Source organism: Amblyomma americanum, chromosome 8, assembly GCF_052857255.1.
Source record: "Amblyomma americanum isolate KBUSLIRL-KWMA chromosome 8, ASM5285725v1, whole genome shotgun sequence".
Taxonomy (NCBI): Eukaryota; Metazoa; Arthropoda; class Arachnida; order Ixodida; family Ixodidae; genus Amblyomma; species Amblyomma americanum.
Genome location: NC_135504.1, coordinates 26,961,129 through 26,987,329, shown reverse-complemented (window position 1 = coordinate 26,987,329; position 26,201 = coordinate 26,961,129). Strand labels below are relative to the sequence as shown.

At 46.8% G+C, this 26,201-nt stretch overlaps 1 protein-coding gene across 5 annotated transcripts; it reads left to right on the top strand.

The window, feature by feature from the left end:
- The first annotated feature begins 3 nt into the window (after positions 1-3).
- On the top strand, positions 4-25,798 carry Arpc1 (Actin-related protein 2/3 complex, subunit 1A). 5 transcript variants are annotated; one of them, XR_013307952.1, is made up of 10 exons: positions 4-138; positions 2,411-2,495; positions 4,499-4,780; positions 7,956-8,133; positions 8,693-8,802; positions 9,986-10,164; positions 13,436-13,536; positions 21,377-21,557; positions 22,006-23,466; positions 23,764-25,798. XR_013307952.1 is itself a non-coding variant. In XM_077634259.1 (10 exons), exons 3-10 carry the CDS (start codon positions 2,432-2,434, stop codon positions 22,042-22,044), a joined length of 1,134 nt encoding a protein of 377 aa, XP_077490385.1. In that variant the 5' UTR covers positions 243-450; positions 1,899-1,924; positions 2,411-2,431; the 3' UTR covers positions 22,045-25,798. The 5 variants fall into 5 exon arrangements, 3 of the variants coding, with proteins under 3 accessions (XP_077490383.1, XP_077490385.1, XP_077490384.1); XM_077634259.1 differs by lacking the exon at positions 4-138 and adding exons at positions 243-450; positions 1,899-1,924 and having other exon boundaries at positions 22,006-25,798; XR_013307953.1 differs by lacking the exon at positions 4-138 and adding an exon at positions 396-450.
- Positions 25,799-26,201: the final 403 nt, after the last annotated feature.

The following is a 26,201-nucleotide window of genomic DNA, read 5'->3' as shown; positions in this document are numbered from 1 at the left end:
CGCAGCCAACACGAGCCAAAATACAAAGCGAGTTGCTTTATCGCGGTGGCCGAGAGGACGTGCTTCTCGGTCGGCGAAATCGGTGGATAATCTGAAACTTTGGTGTCGGTTTTCATGCATTGACTGCCTAAGAGGAAGGTAAGATGTGCCTGTAATCTTCTGCTATTCGAACAGCAGCGGCGTGTCTAGGAAAGCGCCGTTTCACCCCCCAGTTGTCGGCACCTATGACGGGTTACTCCCCCGCAAAGCCGCTAGGCCTAGGACTGTGCCGACGAAGGATGTGCTACCGTTCCGGCGATACGGAGCGCAATCTTTGTACTGGGCGCGGCTTCGCTTATGCATCGAGCGGTACTGCGTCCTACTCTCGTTCCTTCTTCCGTTAGCTCCTGTTATCGCCCGGGTGGTGTCGTTTCCTCGTTGTGTTTCGTACGCAACAGGTTCTCGGCACCGGTGAGTCGCTGGCACTAATTTGACGTAGTACTGTTTGCCGTAGCTCACGGCGAGAATGATGCTACACCCATGAAAACCGCCGTGATTACGTGACAGTTGAGCCCGGCAGGCCGCCTCGAGTTGTTTAAGTCGTTCTCGAGTCTGTTTCGTGTTGTTGGGAAAGGCTAAACGTTGTCGGTGCCAGCGCAAAGAACTGGCACGGGGCTTCCCGCTACGTCCCTTTAGAAGCGCTTTAAACGTCTGAATTTTTCTTATCCTGAAAGGCCCTGATCGTACGCCAAGTTGTCTTGTTTTTGTAATCTACGAAGCATGTGTCATTGTGACTTAGGCCGTTTCAAGTTCTGCGGTACTTCTGGCGATGATTCAACGCGGGCGTGTAGTTTACGGTCTGTCCGTGACGTAACTCCGGGGCCCCAGAATGTTTAGATTGTTTCGGATTGCGCCGCAGCGAGGAAGGAAAAAAGAAAAGTAAACGGTGTTAAACGACACCAACGAGGTACCCCGCATTTTGTCGCGTGTAGTCTCTCGCTTCCCGTTGGGCATTTGCTTTGTGCTCCAGTTGCGAGTTTAACGAGCCGTGCGGCGCAGGCCGGAAAAGGGCGACGCCAGTGGGTGTGCGCCCGGCGGCGACGTTGGAAGGCGGTTGTTTATGAACTCCACATGTTTGTTTCGTCTGCTTCGCCCCTGCGCTAGTTGCCGAAAGTGTCGTTGATCGGAGCCGTGAAACCGTGCGTGCACTGTTGAGCTCGCAGTAAATCCGAAGAATGTTTCGTGTTGTCGAACTGAGTCTTGTCATCGCACTGCAGCTACGCAGCGCATCTAGTTTTTAAGTATGTTTTTTTGTGAAAGTATTCGCGAAGGCTTTCGCGTCGCTTCATTGGAGACATTTACGTAAAGTGCGCATGCGTGAAAATGGAGCAGACGAACTCCTGAACGCGGTAGCGCAAGGTCAGAATGCGCACAGATGTGTTGGATGTCAGAGTTTTCTCTGTACATTTTTTTATTTACGGCAGCTTAAATGCGTTTTTTTTTTTACACGGCAAACCCGCAACTTTTTGTTTTTTTGCGAGAGTCCTGAAGCGATTCGGTGCACGACCGCTGACACCTGCTGGTGTGATCTTTCGAAATCGGGACGTAAGCAGGCCCGCTGTCGCGCAAGTCGCGACTGTTTTGTTTGCGCGGGGCATCCGTTGCTAAAAAGTGGTGCGTCACTCATTAGTGTAAAGCCGAGACACGCGCGGAGCCGTCGATGCGTGGCGTTCGTGGGCCACACCTGACTAGGTGTCAGCGACACTACTGCGGGCGACTGGATCCAGGCGACATCAAACTAGGCTCTTTTCCCGTCGGGTGACTATTGCGCGCGCTGTTCGTAAGCGCTAGTTTTTGCACTGTCGACACGCCTTGCTTGTCTTGGCAGTTATTGTCTAACGTGTTTTTCAACTTGCCAGGCAACACTTCAAGGTGATCCATTGCGGTGAGCAGACTTTCCTGCGTTGAAACTTGCTTGTTGCAGTTTACGACTGCCTTGATGGTTGGGTGCTAATGGAAATTTTTTTGAATTGTTGTGCTGGTCATGCTAACAAAGTGCGCCTGCGCATGCAAAATGAGTGTCTTATTAGATATTTTTAGTACGTGTTTGTAGGCTTCAAAGCTTTCATCTGATCTCAATGCTCCGATAGATGCTCCTATCAGGTCAAATAAGATTAGTGTATAGAGTGTCTTTGCATGGCCTTAACTGGACCCTAATTTAAATCGCATCCACGTGGATGCTTGTGAATTATCTTTACACTGAGTGTACCAAAGCAGTTGTGCTGCGCAGACCTGAGCATTTGCCCTGCCGCCCCCTTTGTTCATTCAAAAATGGATTTCAGCTTGTACGGTTACTACGGTGGGGTGTTTCATATTTGTCGCACTCTCTAGTGCCTCTTTTACAAGCCCTGAATTTGTGTTTGTCTTGCAGTGACGCCATAGTAGCAGCACCATGGACATACACACTTTCGGTGTGCAGCCGATCACCTGCCATGCCTGGAACAAGGATCGCACAGGTAAGCACGGCACGGTTGCTCAGTTCATCCAATTGAATACTTGCATTCAGCTCAGTGATGCTGGATTTATTGGCAGAGGTTGCGTCGCTTGTGTCGAGCTGCACAGTCAGTCGTGTGTTGGTGCCGCAAGAGACATTCCCTCCAATCATTTGTAAATAAGGGCATTTCGAGGACACTGACGACGACTGCACACAGTTTTGTTGTAAGTAAAACCCGGTTCTGTGGCTTTTTCCGACTATGTTAACCCATCGCAGTCCCTAGTCTGGACATCCCAACAACACAACAGCCGTTCCGGTCTCCTGTAAGGATTCCTGAGCCTTTAGCTAAAGCGAAGGTGGTCTTGGCAAGGGAGATAACTATGTACCTATGAGATAACAGGCATAGTGCTTGTACCGACTTGAGTGGCAGGAGCAATGAAGATGGCACTGGAGACGGTAGCTGTGGTGATAATACGAACAGGATCTAGGAGTGCACGCTAGAAAATTCTTTGAGCGGTGCAACATGCCGACCAAATATCATTGAAAGACTTGGGCACGTAAGAAAAAAGACGAAAAATAAACATTCCATAAGTTGCGCAGTTGCTGTCTTTTGCGTTGCCAAAACTCTCGAAATAGTTTCGGGCCGGAATGGCCGCAAAGTGGGTAAAATTTTGTACCTTAAGAGTTAATCCTTGTCCTGCAGCACAAGACAAATTTATTGCCGAGAGAATTGGATTTGTGAATTTTCCTGTCCATCAAATCAAACTTGTGACATTAGTACCGAAAGAGACTGATCGCTGTTCGAAAGTGTAGGGATATGTGGAAAAACTCTTCACATCACCGTAGCTAGTTTGCGAGAACAGTCAGTGGTGACACCTATATATATCATTTTTTGCCTTTTTCTATCTTGTAAAAGGTGCGTTTTCAATGAAAGCCACCTCTGTGTCGTAATGATACAGGAATTGATCGATGCAGGGTAACTTCAATTTGTCCTTTTGTCACTTTAATTACAGTGAATCGGCACTCCCACCCTGCCTCAGGGGTTGAATGGCCAGGATGCTGTGAACCCTGCATTGAGCATTAATTAAGGCTGTGAGTTTTATAGTTGCAGTGGCTACTGGTCTTTAGAGCAGTCTGCAGTGTTCCTTTTCACAATGTACCTAGCTGTACACTAAATTAAACACGACATGGTGAAATGCACAATCAGTCACCGTATCTGTAGTGCTAATTCTCCAAGGCAGTGTTACCTAGTGCTATAATTTGTAGGCTCTTCAAATCTTATTTAAGCTTGATTAATGGTTTACTGATTGAATAAATTCAGTGCGTAGTGTTTAACCCGCTAGCGGACTTGGACAAGCCAGGCTTATCATAAGCAGCTGTCATTTCAGGCTCATAACGAGTCCAGCTGGGCATTTGTTTTCTGGTGCCCTGTGTCCAGTTGATGACGAGTAGGGCTCATCCAAAACATAATTACGGTTTGCGAACAGATGGCAGAACTGGTACTGAATGAGTGGGGCTGATTTATCCAAGGCATTTGGGTTTAAGGACAGGTAAGGGAAAGTAGATTTTAAGTGGGTAGAAGTAACCAAGCAAAGGTTATCTGATTGGTGGCTAAAATCAAGAGAAGAGTAAAATTTCATTTGTCATGGCTAGGTGGCTTGAGCCACCGGCCGATTTAAAGGGCTCAGCCGTATCCATCCGACCACTTTGGTGCCATTCTTGACGAAGAAATGTATTCAGTGGGGGTTAATATAGCCTTGCAGCATAGTTATCTTAGCAGCACGTGGCTTCTGTTTGTCTACAGCAATATTTACTGCTCGATTTTTACATTCATGTTATCAGCATTTTTGCATTCATGTTATCAGCCCATCCTTGTGCAATGTCATACCAATGTGTGGGAGAGTGCTAAACTTGGAAAGCTGGAATTTGCCAGTGCCACTGTATTGTGCAGAGTGCTTCATGCAGCGCGTGTTTTGTGTGGGCCATGGATTAATCGTTCCTTGCCTTTCCTTGCACACTTTGCAGAGGTGGCGCTGAGCCCCAACAATACAGACGTGCAGCTGTACAAGCGGGAGCCTGGTGGGGGCTGGTCCCCAGGGCAGACGCTGAGCCGGCACGACCTGAGGGTGACCAGCGTTGACTGGGCGCCGCGGAGCAACCGCATTGTGACGTGTGCCGCGGACCGCAACGCCTATGTTTGGACCCTTGGCTCGGAGGAGCCTGGCGCCAATGCCACTGTGTGGACACCCACTCTGGTGCTGCTGCGCATCAACCGGGCCGCCACCTGTGTCCGGTGGTCACCACTGGGTCAGTGACTCGGTCCTCTAGTGAAAGCAAACTCACAGTAACTACGATCCTTAAAGCCATGCGAAACCACTTTGAGGTTTCACTCGGGCCCAGCACCTGACTTATTGCATATGCTTTGCCATCGGCAGTTGTTCCTATTCAGAAGTTCAGATTAGCTTCCACGTGTTGCACATCAGCCTCCCCACTCCGTCGTCTAGTGTAGCAACTGCGTTTCTTAAAGCCACACGAAACCATTGCGCAGGTTTCGCTGAGCCCAGCACCTGACGTAACGTATAAGCTTTGCTACGGTCAGCTGTTCCTGTGCAAAAGTTGAGGTTAGCCTTCACGTGTTGCACATCAGGCAACTGACTTAGGCGGCTCTAGTTTTCCATCAGATGAAGTGCCGAGCATGTTTACCACTGCCTGGCAGCAGCGTGAGGGTGCACCCTGAGGGCCGCATCAACATCTTGTGTCCTAAAATAAATGTACTGCGCTTGCATTTGCGGCATTAAAAAGTTGGAGATTCTGCTATATTACTCGGTCGCATGGCTTTGCCTGCTGTGTAATATTATTTTTACCAGTGCTTTCGATCGCTTCTGGGACCGCCAACGCAGTGGCTGAATGGTTATGGCGCTAGGCTTCTGACTTGAATAACGTGGGTTCGATCCCAACCGCGGCGGTGGCATTTCAATGGAGGCAAAATGCTAGAGGCTTGTGTGCTGTGCGATGTCAGTGCATGCTAAAGAACCCCGGCTGGTAGAAATTATCAGAACCCTCCACTGCGGCATTCCTCACAGGCAGAGTCGCTTTGGGACGTTAAATCCCCATAAAACCAAGCTTCTGTGGCCATTTGTACACGGGGAAAACTCTTACATCTGCCGACCATCCTGTTCCCTCATAGACTTTTTTTTTTAGTGGCCTCCTCCACCTTTTGTTGAATATTTGTGGGAGCCTGTAAGGTGAATGAAAAAAGAGAAACCGAGATTCTTCCTCGCAGTGAGCGTACAGCCCATGGCGGGAACCCAGCAAATTCGGGCATCCTTAGTGAATGCGGTTGTTTGCTGTAACTTCATGATGTTTGGACTGACCACTATCAACAATTTCTGGTGGTGAGACCAGCCTTCACTTGCTTGCACTGGTGCACTGGTTCAGATGCTCTTTAGTCTGTTACTCAGGTCTGCCACCCGTTGGTTTTGGCTGCTAGGATTATTTCGAAGCTTGCCAAAAGTTGCAGCCTTTGGATGCCAGGTTTTCAATGTTTCATCCAGCGGCATAAATGAGTTTCAGCAGCATCTAAACACAGGTTAATTGGATGTTATATGACTGATGTTACTGTAGAAACCCGCATATAATGCGATACTTTTTTTTTTTTAGCATTTCATATTTCCTGCTCTATATAATATGCAGATTGAAACAATTTTCAGCCCAAATCCACTGGCGTCATTTTCAATTTCGATGCTGTTTTGCCCTATTCTACTGTGAGGGCTAGCTCCGCTATTGAAAGTGCGAACTGACTTTGGCATTTGTCTTTGATGAAGCGTAATTAGATATGGGCATATGTGAATGTGCAAAAAAAAAGTCTGCTTTTTACTTCGAAAAAAATTCAAATTGAAGTGGAACCTCGCTCCGAAAATTGTTTGTTACGGGGGGGATTGTATTGCCTTGCATTTTACTGATGGGTAATCGGAAATACTTCGTTGGGGCGGAAATTTTGCTGTAGTGTGGTTCGCTATAGCAGGGTTTGACTGTAATCATAGCTGCCAAAAGCATCTATACTGCATCAAGAGCTGCTACATGGACAGGATGAGGAAGGGGGAGCCTGCAGTTGCTGCCGCCGGACGGCTGAAATGAGCCTTCCCAGCCATGCTCTGCATTGAACAGCAGACACTGGGCCAGCATTTCCAAGGAGGTCATCGGCCGCTCTTTCAAGAAATTCGGCATATCAAAAACAATGGATGGTCCTTATGAGTGAGATCTTTGGAAAGATCTCTTATAGGGACTCTTTGATGCACCAGATGACTATCTCTAAAACGCTTTTTCAGTAATGCTTTCGGTGAGCTTTGCTTACTTGTATTATATGCAGATAAAACCTTTTTTCATTTTTTCTATTCTTGAATTACACCTGGTATTATATGTGGGTCCATGTCATACTCGGGTTTTTATGGTACAGTAAAAGCTCGTTGATTCGAATTCCACGGGGCCGCCAGGCCAGTTCAAGTTAACCAAAATTCGAACTAATGAAAGTGAGCAAAAATGGACGCGTTTGATGCCCGGAGGGCACGAAAAACATTTATTTAGCAAAACAATCTGTTATCATTTTCTGCTTCTTCTCTCTGAGGGCTACCGTAGTCACTCGGTCTTCTAGCGCGCGAAATCGACGCAGGGAGTCTTCTTCCCCCTCTTCAAAGCTCAAGAAAAGGCGCGCGACATTCAGCGCTCCCATAACTTCTGCTGCGGATGGACGCACGGGCTCTTGCTCCTCGTCTTCTGCCTTTTTCTGTTGCTGGCGAAATCTTCGGCTTCGTAGGCATCCTCGATGGCCTTCTTATTTCGGACGTAGGTCGACAACGTGCTTGGTGGAATCCCGTGCTTTTTCGCGATTTCCACTTTGCTGGCCTTCCGTTCGTCCACCTCGCGTAAAATCGCCACTTTCTCCTTCACCATCTTGGCGCAGTATTTCCCACGCGAACACATCTCGCGGACACAAGCTCACAGCAAGCGGCGTGCAAAACGAGGGCTAAAACACTAAAACGTCGTTCCTCGAAGCAGTCGCGGCAGGAAAGACTGGTTAGTACTTGTTCCAGCACCCTAGCGGCGCCCCGATGGTTGTGCCATCTATCGTTCTGCCGTGAAAGCTTCCAATGATGGTTTTCAACAGCGGCGCTTGGCGGCGCGCAGTTCGAATTATGGGTGGCGGCACCAATTTTTGAGCGAATTAACGAGCTGTTACGCGCATAGACTTCTATGCACTGCGGACCGGACCACGATGACTATTTCGAATTATCCAAAATTTCAAATTAACGAGTTGTGAATTAACGAGCTTTCACTGTATACGGTAAGTTGGGTGCATGTGGAACCTTACTCCATTTACACGTCTGGTAACTTTCGGGAGGGTTGGTGCTGAGAGTTGGTCATGTGCTGCCAGGCTAGTCCGAATGTTTGAACCGTTGTGGCCCCTTCCTTTGCCCTTCTTCAGAGAACAAGTTTGCCGTGGGCTCGGGTGCCAAGGTGGTGTCGGTGTGCTACTTTGAGGAGGACCACAACTGGTGGGTGAGCAAGCACATCAAGAAGCCCATCAAGTCGACGGCCACCTCGGTTGACTGGCACCCCAACAACTGCCTGCTGGCCTGTGGTTCCACGGATTTCCGCACCAGGTATGCAGTACTCTGTTGTCCATCATCAAGCATCTGGTTAGTTTGTTCAAGTGGCCGCATGTGGTTAAGTTCAGTGCACAAAATATGCCTTCATAGGCTTGCTATCTTTTATCTTTGCTCTCCCGCCAATCTGCAGTGGCTTTGCCCCACTCTGGGGAGCAGCCTAACAGAAGACACACGGACTGCTGTCGTGTTCCTAGTGTGAGCCTGGTGTGGTTGGTTTTGCCTTACTTCTGCCTGTGATGGGATAGGGCAGTAGTTACACTGATTGGTCAGTGCTGACACTACACTAATGACTGAAATTTGGCCCAGTACGTTATTTACTATAGGGTGATAGGGTGACTTGAAAGTACTTTTCCTGGGTTGAAAACGGAAAGTAGGAGGTAAAGAGGATATTCGTGCGTCATCTAGGGAAAAAGCTCCGAATCCACCTGTAAGTTGGTCTGCTGTTGACCAGTGGTGTTGTGCAGAAAGATCGGCAGATTGCATCAGAGTTCGCTGTCACCCTGCCGCTTTTGACACTTTGCCCTCTGGTGTGTGCCTGTTGTGTCTTCCGCAGGGTGTTCTCCGCCTACATCAAGGAAGTGGACACTGCACCTGAGCCAACACCCTGGGGAGACAAGGGCGCCTCCTTCGGCACCCTGGTGGCCGAACTGTCTGCCAGTGGGAGTGAGTAGTGGGCCCTGTTCCACGCCAGTGCTTTGCAGTATAACATGGTAGACTTGATTGGGCACAAAAAATTCTGGCGAAGAGGTCATTGTCATTAGGGTAAAAGCTGGACCAGTCGGAATGAGCATGGCATCATAAAATAAGCCTTGGGGTGATCAGACAGAAAAAAACCAAAAGGTGACATGAAACATAAAGTTGCAGCATCGCTAGAAAGTTACTGCCTGCCTGCCTAAATTTCGTTTTTTTTTTTTTTTTGGAATAATCTACTTCGTTATGTGCTTTTTTTTCTGCTCTTCAAGATGGCCCAAGCACAATGTTAATGAGACCAACTTTTCAAGACCTTGGGGCTGTAGGGGCAAATTGCGCAGTGTGCACAGTGAAAGAACAGCGTAGCTGTGGACATGGTAAGAAGGCGGCGTGGGACACCGAGAAAAGGAAGGTGTGAAAGAGCAGTGAGAAAGAGTAGGGAAGAGAATAAAAGGGTGAACGGACGGACGCAGTGCTTGCAGCACGAAGCACTGAAGCAGTGACGGCACTGCATGGGAGATTTTGCTGTCCTTTATTTTGCCTCGTGCTTTTCTTGACTGTTTGCTCTTACATGACACCGAAGGCACCAAAGACAACACCATGTTTATGGAAAGCTTTTGTCATCTTATTGGCTCAAGCTGCCCTCCTCGCATTATGTTTGTGTAACTACGGTGCTTGAAGAGTTAGATGGAATTGAAAACGTGATGACTTGAAGTCTGATAGCTGAAAATAAATTGCTGCATATTGGGCTGTTTAGAGCAGGAAGGCATTTCCGCACGTTTCTTTTCCAAATTAACACAATGTGTGTTCAGCGAGTAGCCAAATTACCAGACTGCTTCCTCTGAGGTGCACCATCATCAACAAGTGACATAGAGAAGACGCTGATATAGTAAAGGTTTTTGCACGTCCAAGCGACTTTACTGTGAAGGGATTCTACTGTGGTTTTCCAGTCAGCCCAACTCTCGAATGGAGCACAGTGCTTGAGGATTTGTTCAAATCAAAGGCTTGTTGAGGGCCTTGGTACTTTTTACATCATCCTGGAACCTAACTTCACTTTAGCTCGAGTCGTAGAAACTGAAAGGTCCCAGCCTGTCATGCTGGCGGAAATGTCATTGTGGGCGCTGATGTTTCCTCCACTGTCTCGTCTCTCGTGCAGTTGGCTGGGTGCACTCTGTGTGTTTCTCGGGCGACGGCACGCGGCTCGCCTGGGTGGGCCATGACTCGAGCGTCTGCGTGGCGGACGCCCAGCGGGGGCAGGCCATTACTACCGTGCGCACCCCATACCTGCCGTTCCTCTCCTGCCTCTGGGTCTCCCCCACCCGGCTGTTGGTCGCTGTGAGTGTCCAGTGCTGCATTTCACAGCAAAGGTTTTCAAAGCACGTTTCGTGCTTCTGTGTTGTCTTTGGCTTAACTCAAAGAAGGAATGAAAGGCAAAGAGTAGCTGTGCTGTTTGCTACCTCATGAATTTTTGACGCCTCGTCCCCTGTGGCCAACGGCAAGAACTACCTAGCACTTGTTGTTCGTGCTTCTGTGCATTGATGGTACCACTCTGGAGTGGGGTGGAGACATAGAAAATTTTTTTCCAAGATTTTCTATCGACTTCAGTGCAAAGTTGGGTGCCTCGATTAGAGTTGCTGGAATAGCTTTCAGTGACTCTAGCCTTTAAAGCAGTGCTTGTGCAACGAGTTCAACGAGTGGCGCATTCAGCACCGCAAATTATTGTCACCGAATCTCATGTTACAGAGGTATAAGCAAGGGTTCGACTAAAGTTCACCTGGTCAGGCATAGGATGAAGTGAATCATGGTTACTGACAGAGTCTGGAGAAGTATATAACATTTCGGAACTGCATACAGTTGTCCTTGATCATGAGCACCGCACACGTCTGTTCAGATGGCGATACTTTGAAAAGCAAATTAAGAACAATCTACTGTGAGCTCTACTGCGACGGGTACCCTAGACATTTTATCTACAAAAGTGAGAAACCTATATTGTAGCTAAGAATACAGAATGACGACATTTCATGCATGTACAGCCATCCGCTACGGCCAAGGAATCACTGAGGCACTATCGCACATATTTTCGAACTACGACATGTGCATTGCCCACATCCCGACCAGCAAGCTCCGGAACCAGCTCATGAAAGTTAGACAGGTTGCCGATTCACTCATTCCCAGGAGTCCTGTGCAAGATACCATGCGCTGATTGCCATCAAATATGCATTGGCGAAACAGGAAAGTTTTCAAGACTGCTCAGGGAGCACAAACGTGATGTCAGAAATCATAGTCGCATGACAAACGTCATTGCCTAACATGCACATGAACATACTCACAGAATTGACTGGGACAAAGCCACTATTGTAGCCAAGGGAGAGAATGTGTTATCCCGGTGACTGCTTGAATCATTAATCACTCGGTCAGCACCAGCTACGATGAACTGGAGAGAAGGAACTTTGCCGGCCGTTAATGCATGCTCATTACGTCACTTGCTGGTTTCATAAGTGACAACGAATCCTTGTCCAACTTGGTGAACAAGGACCCCGCATGCAGCTCCGAAACGTCATATACTTCTTCAGACTTGGTCAGGGACAGTGATTCACTTCATGTTATACAGGTGTAGTAATCGACGGTCAGCTTTTTTCCTATTTACTTAGTCGAATCTTGATGCCGCAAAGCTCACAGGGTCATGAAAAATATCCGTATCCCTAAAATTTGTATCCTTAAAAGACAAACTCTGTACGCTGAGACTCTGGAAGTGTATTGATGTGGGCATGTTTTACAGCTGACACGATTTAATTACAGCCTACAGCCACGTGCTAACACTTCATGCTTACTGGGCATACTGAATGACAGCTCATGGTGTTGGCATTGTGAGGGCAGCACTTGGTATTCAGAGTTGTGACTGGAACTTGCACATTCATATCATCCATAGTGGCGCAGCAATATGCTTGGAACACCCAAAATTTTGCATGTTGTACACAATGCACTTTGGAGAGGTAACCTCATGAATTCATATCATGCAACCCCCCGCGGTGGCTCAGTGGTTATGACACCCGGCTGCTGACCCGAAAGACGTGGGTTCGATCCCAGCCGCGGCAGTCGAATTTTGATGGAGGTGAAATTCTAGAGGCCCGTGTACTGTGCGATGTCAGTTCACGTTAAAGAACCCCAGGTGGTCGAAATTTCCGAAGCCCTTCACTGCGGCGTCCCTGATAGCCCGAGTCGCTTCGGGACGTTAAACACCAATAAACCAAACCATATCGTGCCGAAATTCTTATTTGCCTTGATGGTGTCGTTGGAATTCTACAGTTCTTTTTATGTCTTGTCAGCATGAGCTAAATGCCCATTCTGAAATGGACACTAATGCTCATTTTATGATGGAAACTAAGATCTGCAACCTGTCGACCACTACTGTGGTGCCGACCACAGCAAGGGCGTTGCATTCAGGCGTGTGAGGGATAGCATGGAGGGTATGTGGTCTCATTTGCATTGTGGCTCAAGTTGCCGCATTTGTGTCTGTTTTGTGAGCTGTCTTGTTGTGTTTCACCACCACTGTTCTGTGCCTTGCCTCTCCGATAGTCCACTGCTCCTCCTGTAAGGAAGTATCTGGCCATTTTACAGTGCTTCATGGCAGCATTAGTAAGGTCCCCTATCATGCAAACGTGAAGTCAAGCTGTCATATTTAAGTGGAACTTATGGTCTTTAAAGAATTGTGATTGATGTTTTTAATTAATGTCTAGAGGGCTGTATTGGTGTAACAAATTGTTTCATAATGGGTGAAATCAAAATTTTCAATACATCTGTTTCTCTTTTTTTTTGTTCAAACTACCAGTAGGTATAGACGCTAGAAAATAATTTATTCGATTGGCAGTCAATTTTTATTATTCGTTTTCGCTTTGCAACCAAAATTTTCATGTTTGCACACCTGTACTTGTAGTGGAATCTATAAATGAGAGAAATGTATGCAGAGTAATTACTACATTGCATGAGTTTTCTATAATTATAGTGTGTAATTATATTTCTGGTTCTCCTGAATGTTGACTGCATTCAAGTAACTTCATCATGTTAAGCAGAGCAGAAGTAACGATATTGGAGTGAATCCAGCTTCCGGTGTCCAAGATCCACATAGGCACTATCATCATCATCGGTGTAGCATGAAGAGGCCGAGCATGCAGCTACCATAAGCTTGCCGTCCCGGTTAGCTCGGTAGAGCGACGGCTCTGGTGAAGCGGTGGTCCTGGGTTCGAACCCCGGACCAGGATGAATTTTTCTTCAACTACGAAGTTTCTAAGAAAGCTGTATAGCTTTCCTTTGTAGCCGTATGGCTACTCTTGGGTGGATGCCAATGAGTAATTACTGCCTTATTACAAATTTACTCCACCCTGGGGGATCCCCCAAACATTTGACCAATAATAAATGCAAGGTCCATTACCAGTCTGACTTCTCACAGATGTCTTCCCACAACAGTGAGTTAGCAAATCTGCTGTTGGGAGGAGTCTTGTGGATGGGCAGTTCTGCTGCCATGGATAACCTGTGCCGGAGGTCACCAGTGTCTTAGCTGTTGACGTAAGACCTGAGCGCGGACTGTTGTCGCTGCTCTCGTTCCCAGGGCTACGACTGCTGCCCGATGGTGTACGAGTACAGCAATGGCCAGCTGAGCTTTGTTGACAAGATGGACAAATCGCAGCGCAAGGAAATGGATGGCGTCAGGTGAGCTGGCTGTTTGTTGAGTTGGCACTTCTCTCGGTTTCTGTAGCGCAGAGCAGCAGGACAAACAAGAGAGTGTGCACAGGGCGTGCTGGGGGCAAAGGGGAGGATTGTTGGGCCAGTTGGTTCATGATTCAAAACTGAAAACGGCGTGAAAAACGGGACAAGCTAGAGAGAAGCAACACACACACACAGCGCCGAACTTACAACTGAGTGTTGCAACTGAGAGTTCATGCGAAAGCGCAATAAATACAGGAAGTACACATAAAAAACTAAAACAACACCATGATATAAGATTGATACTATTGCAGGTCAATATCTAAAAAGGCTCTCTTTTCTTGATAAGCGAAGACACGGCACGCTCAAGCACTCGTCACCTCTCGTGTGGATGATGAAAGCTTCGTACAGTTCTCGTTTTTGTTTGCATACGTGCGCAGCACTTTGCTTTTGTCGAACTGGGGAGTGCATTTGCATGTTGTCACATGTTTGGCGAGCGTGATCCCTCTGCCTACTCTGACATCATTAGCGTGCTCTCTTAATCTATCATTTAAGCACCGGCCAGTCTGGCCAACATAAGTGGCACCACATGACAGAGGGATTTCGTAGATCACCTTGCTTTGGCAGTTAACATATTCGGTGCTGTGTGTGTTTCTTCTCTCTATCTCGTCCCGTTTTTCGCGCCGTTTTCAGTCTTGAAGCATGCTGGGGGTTTTGCTGGCCTTTCAGTGTTCAGCCCGTAGGCACTCAGCCAAGGTGACCGCAAACATGTGTCCCCATTTTGTCTGTGGTGCAGTACTTCATTGTTGAAGGTATGGCGAGCACCCGTTATCGAAAGATGTCTGAGGTGGCAGCCTTGTAACAGCGCATAAGTGTGCAATCAGTTATCTGTGCTCACCCAGTGGTATAGAACCTTTTTTTTTTGTTACACTTGGCAACGTGGCCAATATTTTCACAGCCAGTGAAGTATTTCCAGATAGTGTGTACATGTGCAAAAACATTTCTGTGGCCCATTGGTACAGTGACCAACTGTATCTACCCGAATGTAACATGACCAAGATTGTAACACGAGGGTTGACTTTGCGGGCACGAGACAGAAAAAAAAAAGCGCACGAATGTAATGCCACAACCGAGGCTGGTGTACACGGAAAGGTGGGTAGAAAATGTACTGTTTCAAGAACAAGTGGGGACCAGCTGAAAATGTGTCAGTGAAATGTGTAATATTTCACTAGTGAAGATACACCGTTCACATTAGTGCATGGTGCTGAATACACTCATGGCCGAACGACGCCTAAGTGCGGTTGTCATTTACGGGACGAATTCATGTCCAAGTCTCCTGCCCGGGGGATCAGTTTGCAGCAATGATTGTTCTCAGGAAGCCTGCCACATTCCCGTGGTGGACTTCAAGTTTGTTTTCGATTGTCCTAAAAAATGAATAAGCAGTCAATGAAATGCGTGCTGCAAACTTTGTCATTGTAATGGGCTTTAAAAGGGCCAGGTTGCATTTGACGTACAGCCGAACAGCTGCTGACAAAATAGGTGTCAGTGCTGTGGGGGAAATAAATGACCACAACCTTACCTTAGCGTATTTTGTCTGAGGCACCAGTCTTTCCTTGGATTGTTAGGGATTATTGATGGTGGTTCATATGGTTTGCAACGTGCGAAGACTCAAAAAAAAAAGAGATTGTTTCAGTGTGGAATACAGTAGTGAGACAGGGGCAGGTCCACCAAAAGGTCAGTTTTACATGTTACCGAAATGCTGGGTGGGGGAAGAGAACCCTTTGGTGGAAGGTGGAAGTAATTCTGTGCCTGTCGCTGAGGTTCTTGGGCCCACAGTTGGCCGTTGCACCTGTGGATTGTGGACTGTGTACCATGGTTCCTCATCATTGAACAGGAAGAGAAACCAACCGATGGAAAGGGGGTGGGTCATGTTATGACCGCTATGAACCGTCCGTGAAGCGAATGCTTTCATATGTCGAGCATACATATGTGATTACACCCACTTTGTTTCTTAAGCATATGTTTTGTGGCCCTGCTCTTCTCTTCCCAGTCGAAAAACACGAAAGAAAAATTTCTGTAGTCACATCAGATTTTCTCTAATGGTTTTGAGTGAAAATATGCAATAACAAATTTTTTTAGTAACAGAATTTTGTATGGTTAGTATAAAAATGTACTGCAGGGCTATAAACTACAGAAAGATACTACAAAAAAAAAACTACACTACGACAGAAAAATACTGCAAAACATAAAAAATATGTGTTACGACAAAGCTACAAAACATTTTGTCGTATTTTTTACAAGGTTCTGTCGCGTTTTTCGGCTGGGTTATAAAGCAGTGCTGCTCAAATGATGTTCTAGTGGAGATAGGCTAGTGGAATTCGCGCGTGCAATCTTTGAGAGCGCCCTCGTGTCTAACAAAAGTGTCCTTCTATAAAAGCAGTTAATTAGTGGTGTTCCGAAAAACACACAGAGCAATAGAGATGAGTGCACTAGCTTTAATTGGACGAGCTTGGTCGTGGAATACAGACACCACTGGTGTCCTAGTGCTCGTTTCTGGAAGAAGAGTATACCATGTAGACCACTGAGATGACCCCACAGATATGCCGAGTTTCAAATCTTTCTGGTTAATGGTAGGCATGCAGTAAAGTTGTTAAAATATCTAGGAATTCTCGTTCACTAATACTTGCGGAAAGAAAGATGCAGAAGTGGGTGAAAATCTGCCGCCGATCTTCACTCCTGGTCTGAAACTTCTCTGTTAAAGCTCACTTCAAGCTAACCGGTTGGGAAGAGACTCTTTGCGTAAGGAAATTGGGAATCTGGCGTCAGTGAACGCTGGTGGAACAAGACTAGATATGGTTTCCATGTGCTCGCCATGTGCAGTGTTGCCGCAGCCAGCTCATTCCTTCATTGCCTATGAGTGCCCAGCTATGCCTCACTCATGTTCGCTCATTGTGCACGTGATAAACAACTTCCTCGAAGGAGTTGCTTACATGACTGCCCTCACTTAATTGGAGCCAATATGCTTATCAAGGTTTCTCAGTGGGTAATTTTGGAGTGTTTTGTTTGTTCAACTGTGCTTTGAGGTTCTCGTTGCGTGCCTATATTTTCTGTGTGCACCGCCCGTGACTAGGGATCTGTCTCCCCCTCCTCTGTTCGCGCACAGAGGTGATAGTTGGCTAGCCGCAGGAAGCAGCAACCAGCACGGTTCCGCAGGCGACGACGACCCCGAAGTTATCAGCCCAGCTGCGTATGTGAGCAACCTCACGTGTGTGGGAATGAGATTAGGCTTGTACACTACTTCCCCCCCCCCCCCCCCCCCAGTAACACCTACTTAGCGTGTAGGCTAACCCGTTTGCTCCCCCATTGCCTGCACAGTGTGGTGGTCTCCCCCAAAGTGTGGTAGCTAGCTGAGGCTGTTGTGTGGAACTGACAGGCATGGTATAACAAAGCAACCCAATTTGTTTGCAGCTGTCATCATGGGTGTCTGGTATGAGGAGACAGTTACTGTGTGATGTTGACAACAAGCGTGCGTTCACTTGTGCGAGCTGTTTAAGGCGTTCGATTACTGGCACCTGACTTTTGGCTCATGTTGCTCAGTAAGACTTCAGGAGCATCACCTGCACTTAACAGCGTTATGGTGTAGTTGTGTTGTGAATGATGTGGTCCCATTTTATTCTTCTGAAAACTTGCGCATCACTCATCTCCAGAGCTCTGCCTATCTACAGCGCCTCTGGCATAGCAGTTCCGAGATGTTATCACGCTTTGTATGCTGTGGAAGGAGTGTCATGATCATTTGTACCGCCTGTATCATTTGTACCGCCCCCCTGTACCGCTTTTCCTTTAGCAGGTGGAGCTAGCTGTTGGCCACGCGCAGATGTATTGTTAAAGCGGAACCGCATGGCGCGTTTTCCGTGAGCGAAAAACGCGACGCGCGGGGGACGCTCGCGTTGCCGTCAGCGCGCGAGCACCCACACGAAAAAAGGGGAGCGGCGCCTTCGCGGCGCGTTTTCCGGGTTGCCAGACAACGTAACTCCCAACGACATGAATTGTCCCTGCTACCGCATATGTAATATGCCCTTAAACTTACACAACACTGCAATAGAAATAATCTTAGTGTAATTACACAACGACATTTTTTTTCCGAAGTATATTTATCAAGCTTAATTTCAAGCAGGAAGAGTGTGTGCGAAACTGCGACTATGTACTTTCTGCATGCCAAGAGGCCGCTGCTTGTTTACAACTCGACATAGAAAATGGAGAGTCAGGCGCTTACTACAGAGCAGAAGAGGCGGTCGCGTATATCCCACAGGACGCGACGCCTCTCCACTTCCGTAAGGGCCTCGTTGAAGACTGCTTTCTCCATTTTCGATGAACACGATGCGCGCACGAAACAGTAGCACGTGTTTTTCACGTGCGCGTCGGTTCTGCAGAGCGAAAAAAAAAATGCGCCGAAGAGGTTCCGTCGAGATGCGCAGAGAGGAGGGCCATCTAGTGGCAAAACCAAAAACCAAAAATGCCACGTGACCAAATACCACGTGACTTACTTGAAATCTGATTGGCGGACGCGCCCCGGACGCGCCGCGCGAGGCGTTTTTTTCTACTCCGAGCAGCAGCACGCGGCGGCGCGATTTCGTGCTGGGCACGCGTCAAAACGACGCGCGCGTCCCAGTATCCTCGCGTCAATCGCGCCTGAATCGCGCCATGCGGTTCTGCCTTTAAGCTGTACTGAAGGGCAGACAATTTAGGAGAACCAGAATGAACGTTCGTTTGTGTCCCTATGTTTGCTGGCTGAGACAGCTGATAAGATTCATGGTTTTCGGATGCAGAGTCAGGCTAGTTGATAATGGTCAGCTTGGTTTCCCCTCATTATCTTATCATGGACTTGAGTGGTTATGCACAAGGGATGTCATTTAGTTTTTTTCCCATTGAGGATTTAGTGTATGGTGGTGGTTGCTTATCTGCAGAAAAGGGGGTGAGAACATTGGCAGCAAGGATGTTGAAGCGGTGCTGTGCACCGAACTGCTGAAGAACTATGTATTAGACTGCGGTAGAATTTCTAGCTGGAATGCGTTGCATGCGAGAGGAGATTGTGATGACCATAACTGGGAAAATGCTGATCATTTGCAACAACTCTTAGTGGATGTCATTTTACATTATGTGTCATGTCTATAGATAGCGGCCCAGCTGAGATGATTTTGTGCAGAAGAGAATGGCCATAATCACAGTTGCTCCATATCCCTGTATGATTCACATTGACCAAATCTTTATCTGTACAGTTCTGCAGATAATCTCAACGTAGCGTTTTTCTAGTTAGTGAGAGCAAACGGTGGAGCTCATGGTGTTTGCGTGTATACACAGTTTGCAAAAGGATGGGCACAGTCCAAAAATCGACCTAGATTCTGCACATCTTCCTACTAACGTATGACGAGTGCACTTCCGTTGCATGCAGATTTCCAAAATGTTGGCTACCAAGCTGTTTTTGTTTTCTGTGCTTGCCAGCTGAAAACAGTGTGGTGTTCACCATTGCTTGTTGAGCACATGCTACCAACCACAGTAGTAAACCACTCCACTAAGAAGGAATGCTTGAAATAATCGTTGACAGCGAAAACACTGCATCGTACTGTGGCCGATTACAGTGCTTATTGTGGTGTGCATGTCGCTTTGTCCCTGGTGCTGTTCCCGGTCACGGCATTAAAGGAAATGCTTTTGTCAGAAAACGTAGACGTGGTGGTGGTACTATCACGCTCAATACGACTTGCAACACGTCTGAAGTGAACCAACTTTGATTTCCCCTTTATAGTGAATCAAAATGCTTTCACACAGAGCACCCAATGCGCACAGACATTGTGTACAGAGTTGTTTGCATCGCTTGCTAATTGTATCCATTGCCAGCATTGTAGAATTCGCTTTGCTCCGAGAACCGAGCTCCTACCACGCCTCGTGTGGTGCAGCTGATATTGAGCACAATTGTACTTGTGCAGGATAAAAAGTAGGGAGAGTTGGTTTGAACTCGGCATAATAGTGCGCAGCACAAAGGACGGTGGATGAAGGAAAAGGCAGGACAACACGGTGCTGACAATCAACTGGATGCTTTTTTCAGACAGCGTGCATAATGGGTAATGGAAATGATAGAAGCAACAAACGAAAAAAAAGCAGCTGAAACAGCCCATGTCCACAGGCAGGTTCTTACACAGAAGAACTGCCTTGCTGAAATCTTGTCTGGCACTGTTGGGAAGGTGGCTGCTGCCTACCAGCATTGTCTGCACGCAGATAGTAAGTGGTTGTGCGGTTACAAAATGTAAAGCGTGGACTTGAGTGGGTGCTCGCAGGCAACCTTGCTCGCGTGATTGTACGCAGTGTGACTCCATATGCTGCACCAGGAAGTTTTGCCAAGTGCGTTGTGGTTGCCCTCTTGTGTGGGGTTTGCCACATGTTTGTGTGTGACAGCTTCCACACTTGCCTATTATGAGTCTTTTTTTTTTTTTACATGGACACCCTGCTGGCTAATTTGCAGATGCTAGCACATTTACTACTGTGTAAGACGTAGTAGTTGTGAAAAACTTGCATTATTTCTCTAGCTGTCATCTCTTGAGCTTATCTATAGTTTTTGCATTGCAATACGTCATTAAATCATGGCAATGCCACTAAAATTTTCCTGTCTACTTTCAGGGCAAACTTGTCAGAATTGTCCAAGAATTGTTAAGAATTGTCCAAGATTGAAAAATTAATGCACAGCATAGTGAGCACTGTAAAGAAAAGTGGTGTTGAAGGTTCCTCTCGTATTTCGCTAGATTCTCTTGCATTATGCTCGCCAAGTTCTTTCGCTGTGTGTTTGTAACGCTGCTTCAGCTTTAGAAAGGGAGCTGAACTGTGGAAACGAATAGACATTCCCATGTGTCAAAATTTGCAGAGCGCATTTATTTGAGTACAGCTCTTATGTGCCCGTTCCTGTTGTGTGGTGTGCCTTGGCCTCAACGTAACTGCCAGACCAAAGGAGAAGTACAGTGGAGGGTAAATGTATGGTGGTAAGAGGACAGGAGGATAGTAGTGTGGCAGTATAAGGGGAAAAGTGGCGCATAGATTTGCGGTGGCTGCAGCCAAAGTCGAGGTCAAGTGCCGCTGTCGCTCGGCACTGCGTGTTCAGTTTCCGATTATGATCCAAATGCTTCAGCAGCTGCGCTCAAATTTCGCATTACCAAGTATTGTAATTCTCCACTGAATTTTTTCTTTATTTCAGTGCCCTTTCGTTCGCTGCAAGAAAGGTCAATTATTTGCATGTCGAGTCACACCTCAGGCTTCTCCTCCTCTGTTTGCGCAGATGCACTTTTTTGTGGTGTCTTTATTTAGACCCAAGATGAACCTGTAATATCAGACTGCACATGTGTCGCCGTGTTGAAAAAAAAAGCACCGTCTCTAAACAGGCACAGTTGTGAACACAGAATGAACAGCGACATGTGTAGGTATAAGAGGGAGCTGTGATCACCATACATTTGAATTTGATAATTAGCATGTCATCTTTGCCTTTGAAAAGTTAGTTTCATTCCTTGTTTTGAGTCTAAACTTTCCTAGTCAACAGTTTTCTCTGAGGCTTTCCTGCGCAACAAGAGAGATGCTTTTACGCCTTCGCCCTACTGCCACAGTTCCAAAAGGGCTGAGTAGGGGCAGGTGGGAATCGGGTTTGAGCAATGCATGTTCACGGGGTGGCAGGGAAAGTTCATTCCCAGCCCCTCCCCCACGAACACACATCATGAGCACGTCACTCCCACTTGCCCCCCACTCGGCTTTAGAGCTCTTGCCGGACAGTGGCTTCTGAGTTTTGGTCTCACTTGTTGTTGTGGTTGCGTAGTGCCATGCGCAAGTTCCTCAACATGGACAAGCACGCTGTGGAGAGCCGAGGTGACACGCTGCTGGACACAGCACACCAGAACGCAATCAGCCTGGTCAGCCTGGTGCAGGGTGAACGGGACAACGCCTCTCGCGTCTGCACCCAGGGCATGGACGGACGGCTCATCCTCTGGGACCTCAAGGTGGGCCCACATGTCACCAATCGGTCACCGCATTGTTCAAACGATTGGCTTTGTTCATTGGAAATGGAGCATTTGTAAGTCTAGAAGGGTCGAAGAAATAGGTATTGCATACCTGCCAGCTCTCCTGAAGATTTGTTGTTGTTAAGGGCACATTTCCCAGTTCTCTGGCGCTGAGGGCTGTTGGCATAACACGGAGAAACAAAGAGCTATAGGAAGCGGTGCTGTTTACTGCCCCCACGAATTTGTCGCATCCTCTGTGTGCACCGTTCACACTTCTGCACACAGAGGGGGCCACATGGTGTGGTTTGCGTAGCGGACGGTGCAATCAGCACCACAGATTGCTGTCGTCGGATCTCTCAGATCAGAGCCACAGTAACCGGTGGTCAGTTCTTGGGTCTAAACCATGCCTTGCCTCTTTTTTTTTTCCTCTCTTTCTGACCTCGAGCAGACGCTGCAGTCCTCCATGGCAGGCATGCGTATTGTCTGACCTCCGGCGGTCACCGTAGCCGACCGGGAACGTGGCCGAAGCGGGCCACTTGCTTCTTGGTTCGATGTTGGCAAGGGACAAGAAGTGTGCGCGTGACCGACTCGGAGAGAACAGAAGACTGTTTTGACGACTCCCCACTGGTCCGTGATGTTCGGGCAGTGTCCTCCAGGCGGACTACACAAGACAAATCAAGCCAAGCCGAGCAACGGTGCTTGCTAGTTGCCGCTGCCCAACACTCCAGCACCAAGGGAGGGCGCTCTGTTGTTGTTGAAATCTTCTATCTTTAAAGTCGAGAACTGGATGATGTCTAATGACGGAGGTGTCTTCCCGACAGATCATTTGTCTCGTTGGTGACTGTCGTCTGCGAGTCTTCTGGCTTTTAACCATGTTTTCCCTGGCCTTGAGTATTTTTACTACATCTTTTCAGTGCTTACTAATCAAGTTTATTTTTATTTTTTTTCCCCATATGTTCACTACTGGTTAATTTATAAGACACGCTGTGCAAAGCACATTGCATTACTCCGGTTTCACGTGGACTCTGCTTGCAATTATCTTTCTGCTTTGGGAAGGGAAAAGCAGAAAATGAAGTGTCAGCTTCTCTCTTGTGCTGTGTTTACAAATTAGTTTTTCAAATAATGCCTTCAGGTCTGATTGTTGTTTTGTTAGTGACGTTTCAACGAATAAGGGCGTAGCAGTGCTGCTTCTGAGTGTCATATTCGACATCAGTAACTGACCTGCAGTGCTAGTAGAAACTGCAAGGAATGATTGTACAGACATGCTTTGCTCTAGAGCATTCCGAATTGGACATGCCTTGCGTGGATTCTGCGTCAGGGCAGGGTTTCCCTTTGGTGTGAAACACGGACACTTCAAAGGTTACTGTAGATGTGTGGAATGGCTGTCAGCATTGCTAATCGCATTCCTCCTGCATTCAGTATTGAGTGAGAAAAAAAAGGTTGTGTGAGTGTTTGGTTATCATTATTAATGCCGTTCTTTGCTTATGTCTCTAGGCACTGATGCCACCTCTATTTACAGCAGGCTCCAGCATTGAAGATGAGTCACAGTTGTGTTGAGGACATAGTATGCATTCTTACTGTGAAGGTATAAGTAATGGTTATGGTACCAGTACTACTGTCAGTTTAAATCATTTGTGTGGTTGAGGCAAATTAATTAGTAAATTGGTGACTGAACACTTCTTAATGCAGGTGTGCATTTAACATCCCCCCTTCTGCTCAACGATGTTCCAAGGTAATTTGCAGAAACATGTCACCATGAATTATACACAAACCGTTAATGTCATGAGAAAACTGTGTAGGCCACACAGAAACTCGATGAGACATCTCCAGTGGTACGAGTTTCATGGATCCACAAGCGAAACTTTGGGACTTATGACCCACCAAAACTTTTGTGTGCTTGGCCAGGCACGTGCTACTGTGGTGCCACTGACATGTACACCTTTGGTGCATGAACGGGAGCAAGTTTGTTTCCACGACCACTCGGTGAGGCTGATGATGCGTGCTCTTTGGGGAGAAGCTAAGCTGAAGGCACTTGTGGAAAGGAAAGATGTGCCAGTGATGTTTCTTCGCACAACAAAAAATTTCTTTATTAGGCCAGGAAATTATTTTTTCTAGTCCCTTTTTGCCTACAGAAGTCTGGAAAATTTAGTAGTTTGGAAAAAGCAAACAAAAAATGTCGGTTAAAATTCTTTGAAAACTCGTGAAGATTCCCTTTCCGCCAAATTTTTACTCTGGAAATTCCCCGAAAAAGAGTCGGTTCACCAAATGGAAGGTTGCCGAGGTATGCAGTGGAACGTGGCATGGCAGCCTTCAACTGTGAAATGCGTACATGCATTGTAGTTGGCCATCGTACATCATAAATGAATGCAGTGCATGTTTATTGTTCAGCTGCTCAGCAAATACGCCTGTGTCCCTTCTTTCGAAGTTCCACACTCCGGTTCAAGGGTTGACCTTGCCGAGACAGTACTGCATGGATCTACTGAAGAGGGTCACTGTTTGCTACCAATGTGGTGATGAGTTTCCCCCATCCAGGCTGGTTGTATTGAATTATGTTATCATCCTACACCATTGATGGATTACTTCAGGCATTTGGCTGGCAGTACTATGAAGTGGGTAAATGTGGCATGAGATTCTGCTTATGCTGAGGCATGCCAGTGAGCAAATTTATATCTGAAAATTAGTGCAGCCTTTGTGCAAAAAATAAAAACTTAAGCATGGCCAGAGCATTATATAAGTTCTATCCTGCTTGTATATTCCAGCTGTTTTTTTTTTTTTCACCATTCGCCATGGGGCTAGTGTTGTGCTGGTGTTATCGCTGGGACTGTTTAGCAACTACAGTGAGTGAACGACAGGAATGAAATAGGATCAATTCAGATTAGTCATTCTGTTACACCGGCCCGGATTATTTTCACAGCAACAAGTCTAAGCTCAATATTAGGTGAGGAAACAGATCCTAATGTGGACGTGATTGTGGATTCATGTTACACTCAGACGCAATGTAATTAACGCCTCCGCAAGGCAGGGTTTTGCCCTACATAGAGATTCACTTGTGCTTAACCCATTTTACTTTTCACATAGAAGCAGGTGTGCATGCACTTGCACGAGTTTGTCAGTTAAATAACATCTTGATTTCCTTACCTGGAAAACACTGCATTTGGCTAAGCGTTTGTGACCTGTATTTGCTAATCTAGGAGGTACGAAGAGCCATTCTTTTTATTTTTATCTTTTCTGTCATGTTTTGAATAGCACTAATTAAGTGCACTGTACAGCACCGCTATGTTGTGTCATTAGTGCAGTGTGGGCCACACATCTCTCCTGCTTAACAAAGGATCCACCAGAGGTACACGGCTACTTGACAGCCATTCTGTAGATGGTGATCATGGTTTCCATTTTGTCCTGAGTTGCTTTAGGTCAGCTTGCATGCAGTGGAATATGCTTGGGGTTTAACAGAGATGAGATTGTGCAATGCATAGAAGTTGGCATTGGCCTGTTGGTTGAGATGTTTAGCATTTACTCGCTATGCGCTGCTGTTCTTGTACATAAAGGCTGAAGGTGAATAGACCTCTTCTGATGGCACATGCTTTCTGAAAAACTTTTTTTTTTTTCAGCAGCTAGCAATGCAAAATAACGGTTAGGACTAGAAATTTCAAGGAGTGTACTAATACAAGCATTCCAAATCAAGGCTCTCTACATGCTAGGAGCCGAAACTGTGAGCTGTAAAGGGGGTGCAAGGCCTGTGAAATTGAACATTTATGGGCCGTCCCTAAAGAAATGCAATGTGTATTGCTCCAACAGCCTGTGACCATGCAAAGCAACATTTTCGGGCAAGATACAACTTGAGCTAAACTACAAATTGCTCGCACAGCATAAGTGTGAGCGAGTGAACGTTTCCTCTTTTTTTGTTTATATCTATTTTTCATAAATTTACAATGCTTGACATGTTGCTGAGGCAGGCAATGATTGGTGGATTTGGGGAGCTTTTCAATCATGTTGTGTAGCACGTTTAGTGTCGCTCATCCCTGTCGCTTATGCTTAGAGACAGCCGGCTGTAATAAAGGCCAAATTTCTTATTTATTCTCTCGGATGGCTTGCCTCTGTGATTGCAAGGGAATGAATGCAAGCCTCCATGTGATGCGTGCTGTTGCTGGCGCCACGTTTGAATCGTTGCAGTCATGCCTCCAAGCAGGGAGCCCTGGTCTTGAGGTTGTAAGATAATGACAAATAAATGTCACACGCCTTTCTTCTTTGGTTCACTTGTCCTGAATGGAGTTCTGCCTTGATTTCTGTCACCGGCCATTGCATCTTGAACACGTTTAGATGTCAACCTTAGTGAAACGAATGGTCTTTGAGTAGGAATCCATTTCATACGATGTTTGCTGGGGTGTCGTTGGACTACATCTTGTGTTGCTGTGCACCTGGAAAATGCAGTTAATTTTCATCAGCATTGGCTTTGCAGACGTACATTATGAGCGAGCCATACATTTGACTTCTTTGTCCTTGGATTTTATTAAGGTCTTTAATAGCTCATACTGTCGTCCCGTTTGCTGAGGATGTGGCACGCTTAACTCGGGAACTAAAAAAAAGTAGCAGAAAAAGAATCGTTGCTTCAGATAGAGGAGGAAAAAAACCTAGAAGCCAAGCTTG

Coding starts and splice junctions, on each gene's coding strand:
- Arpc1 (XM_077634257.1), top strand. CDS start 2,432: ATGGACATACACACTTTCGGTGTGCAGCCGATCACCTGCCATGCCTGG. Junction 8,134..8,692: donor TCCACGGATTTCCGCACCAG/GTATGCAGTACT, acceptor TGTCTTCCGCAG/GGTGTTCTCCGCCTACATCA. Junction 10,165..13,435: donor CCACCCGGCTGTTGGTCGCT/GTGAGTGTCCAG, acceptor TCTCGTTCCCAG/GGCTACGACTGCTGCCCGAT.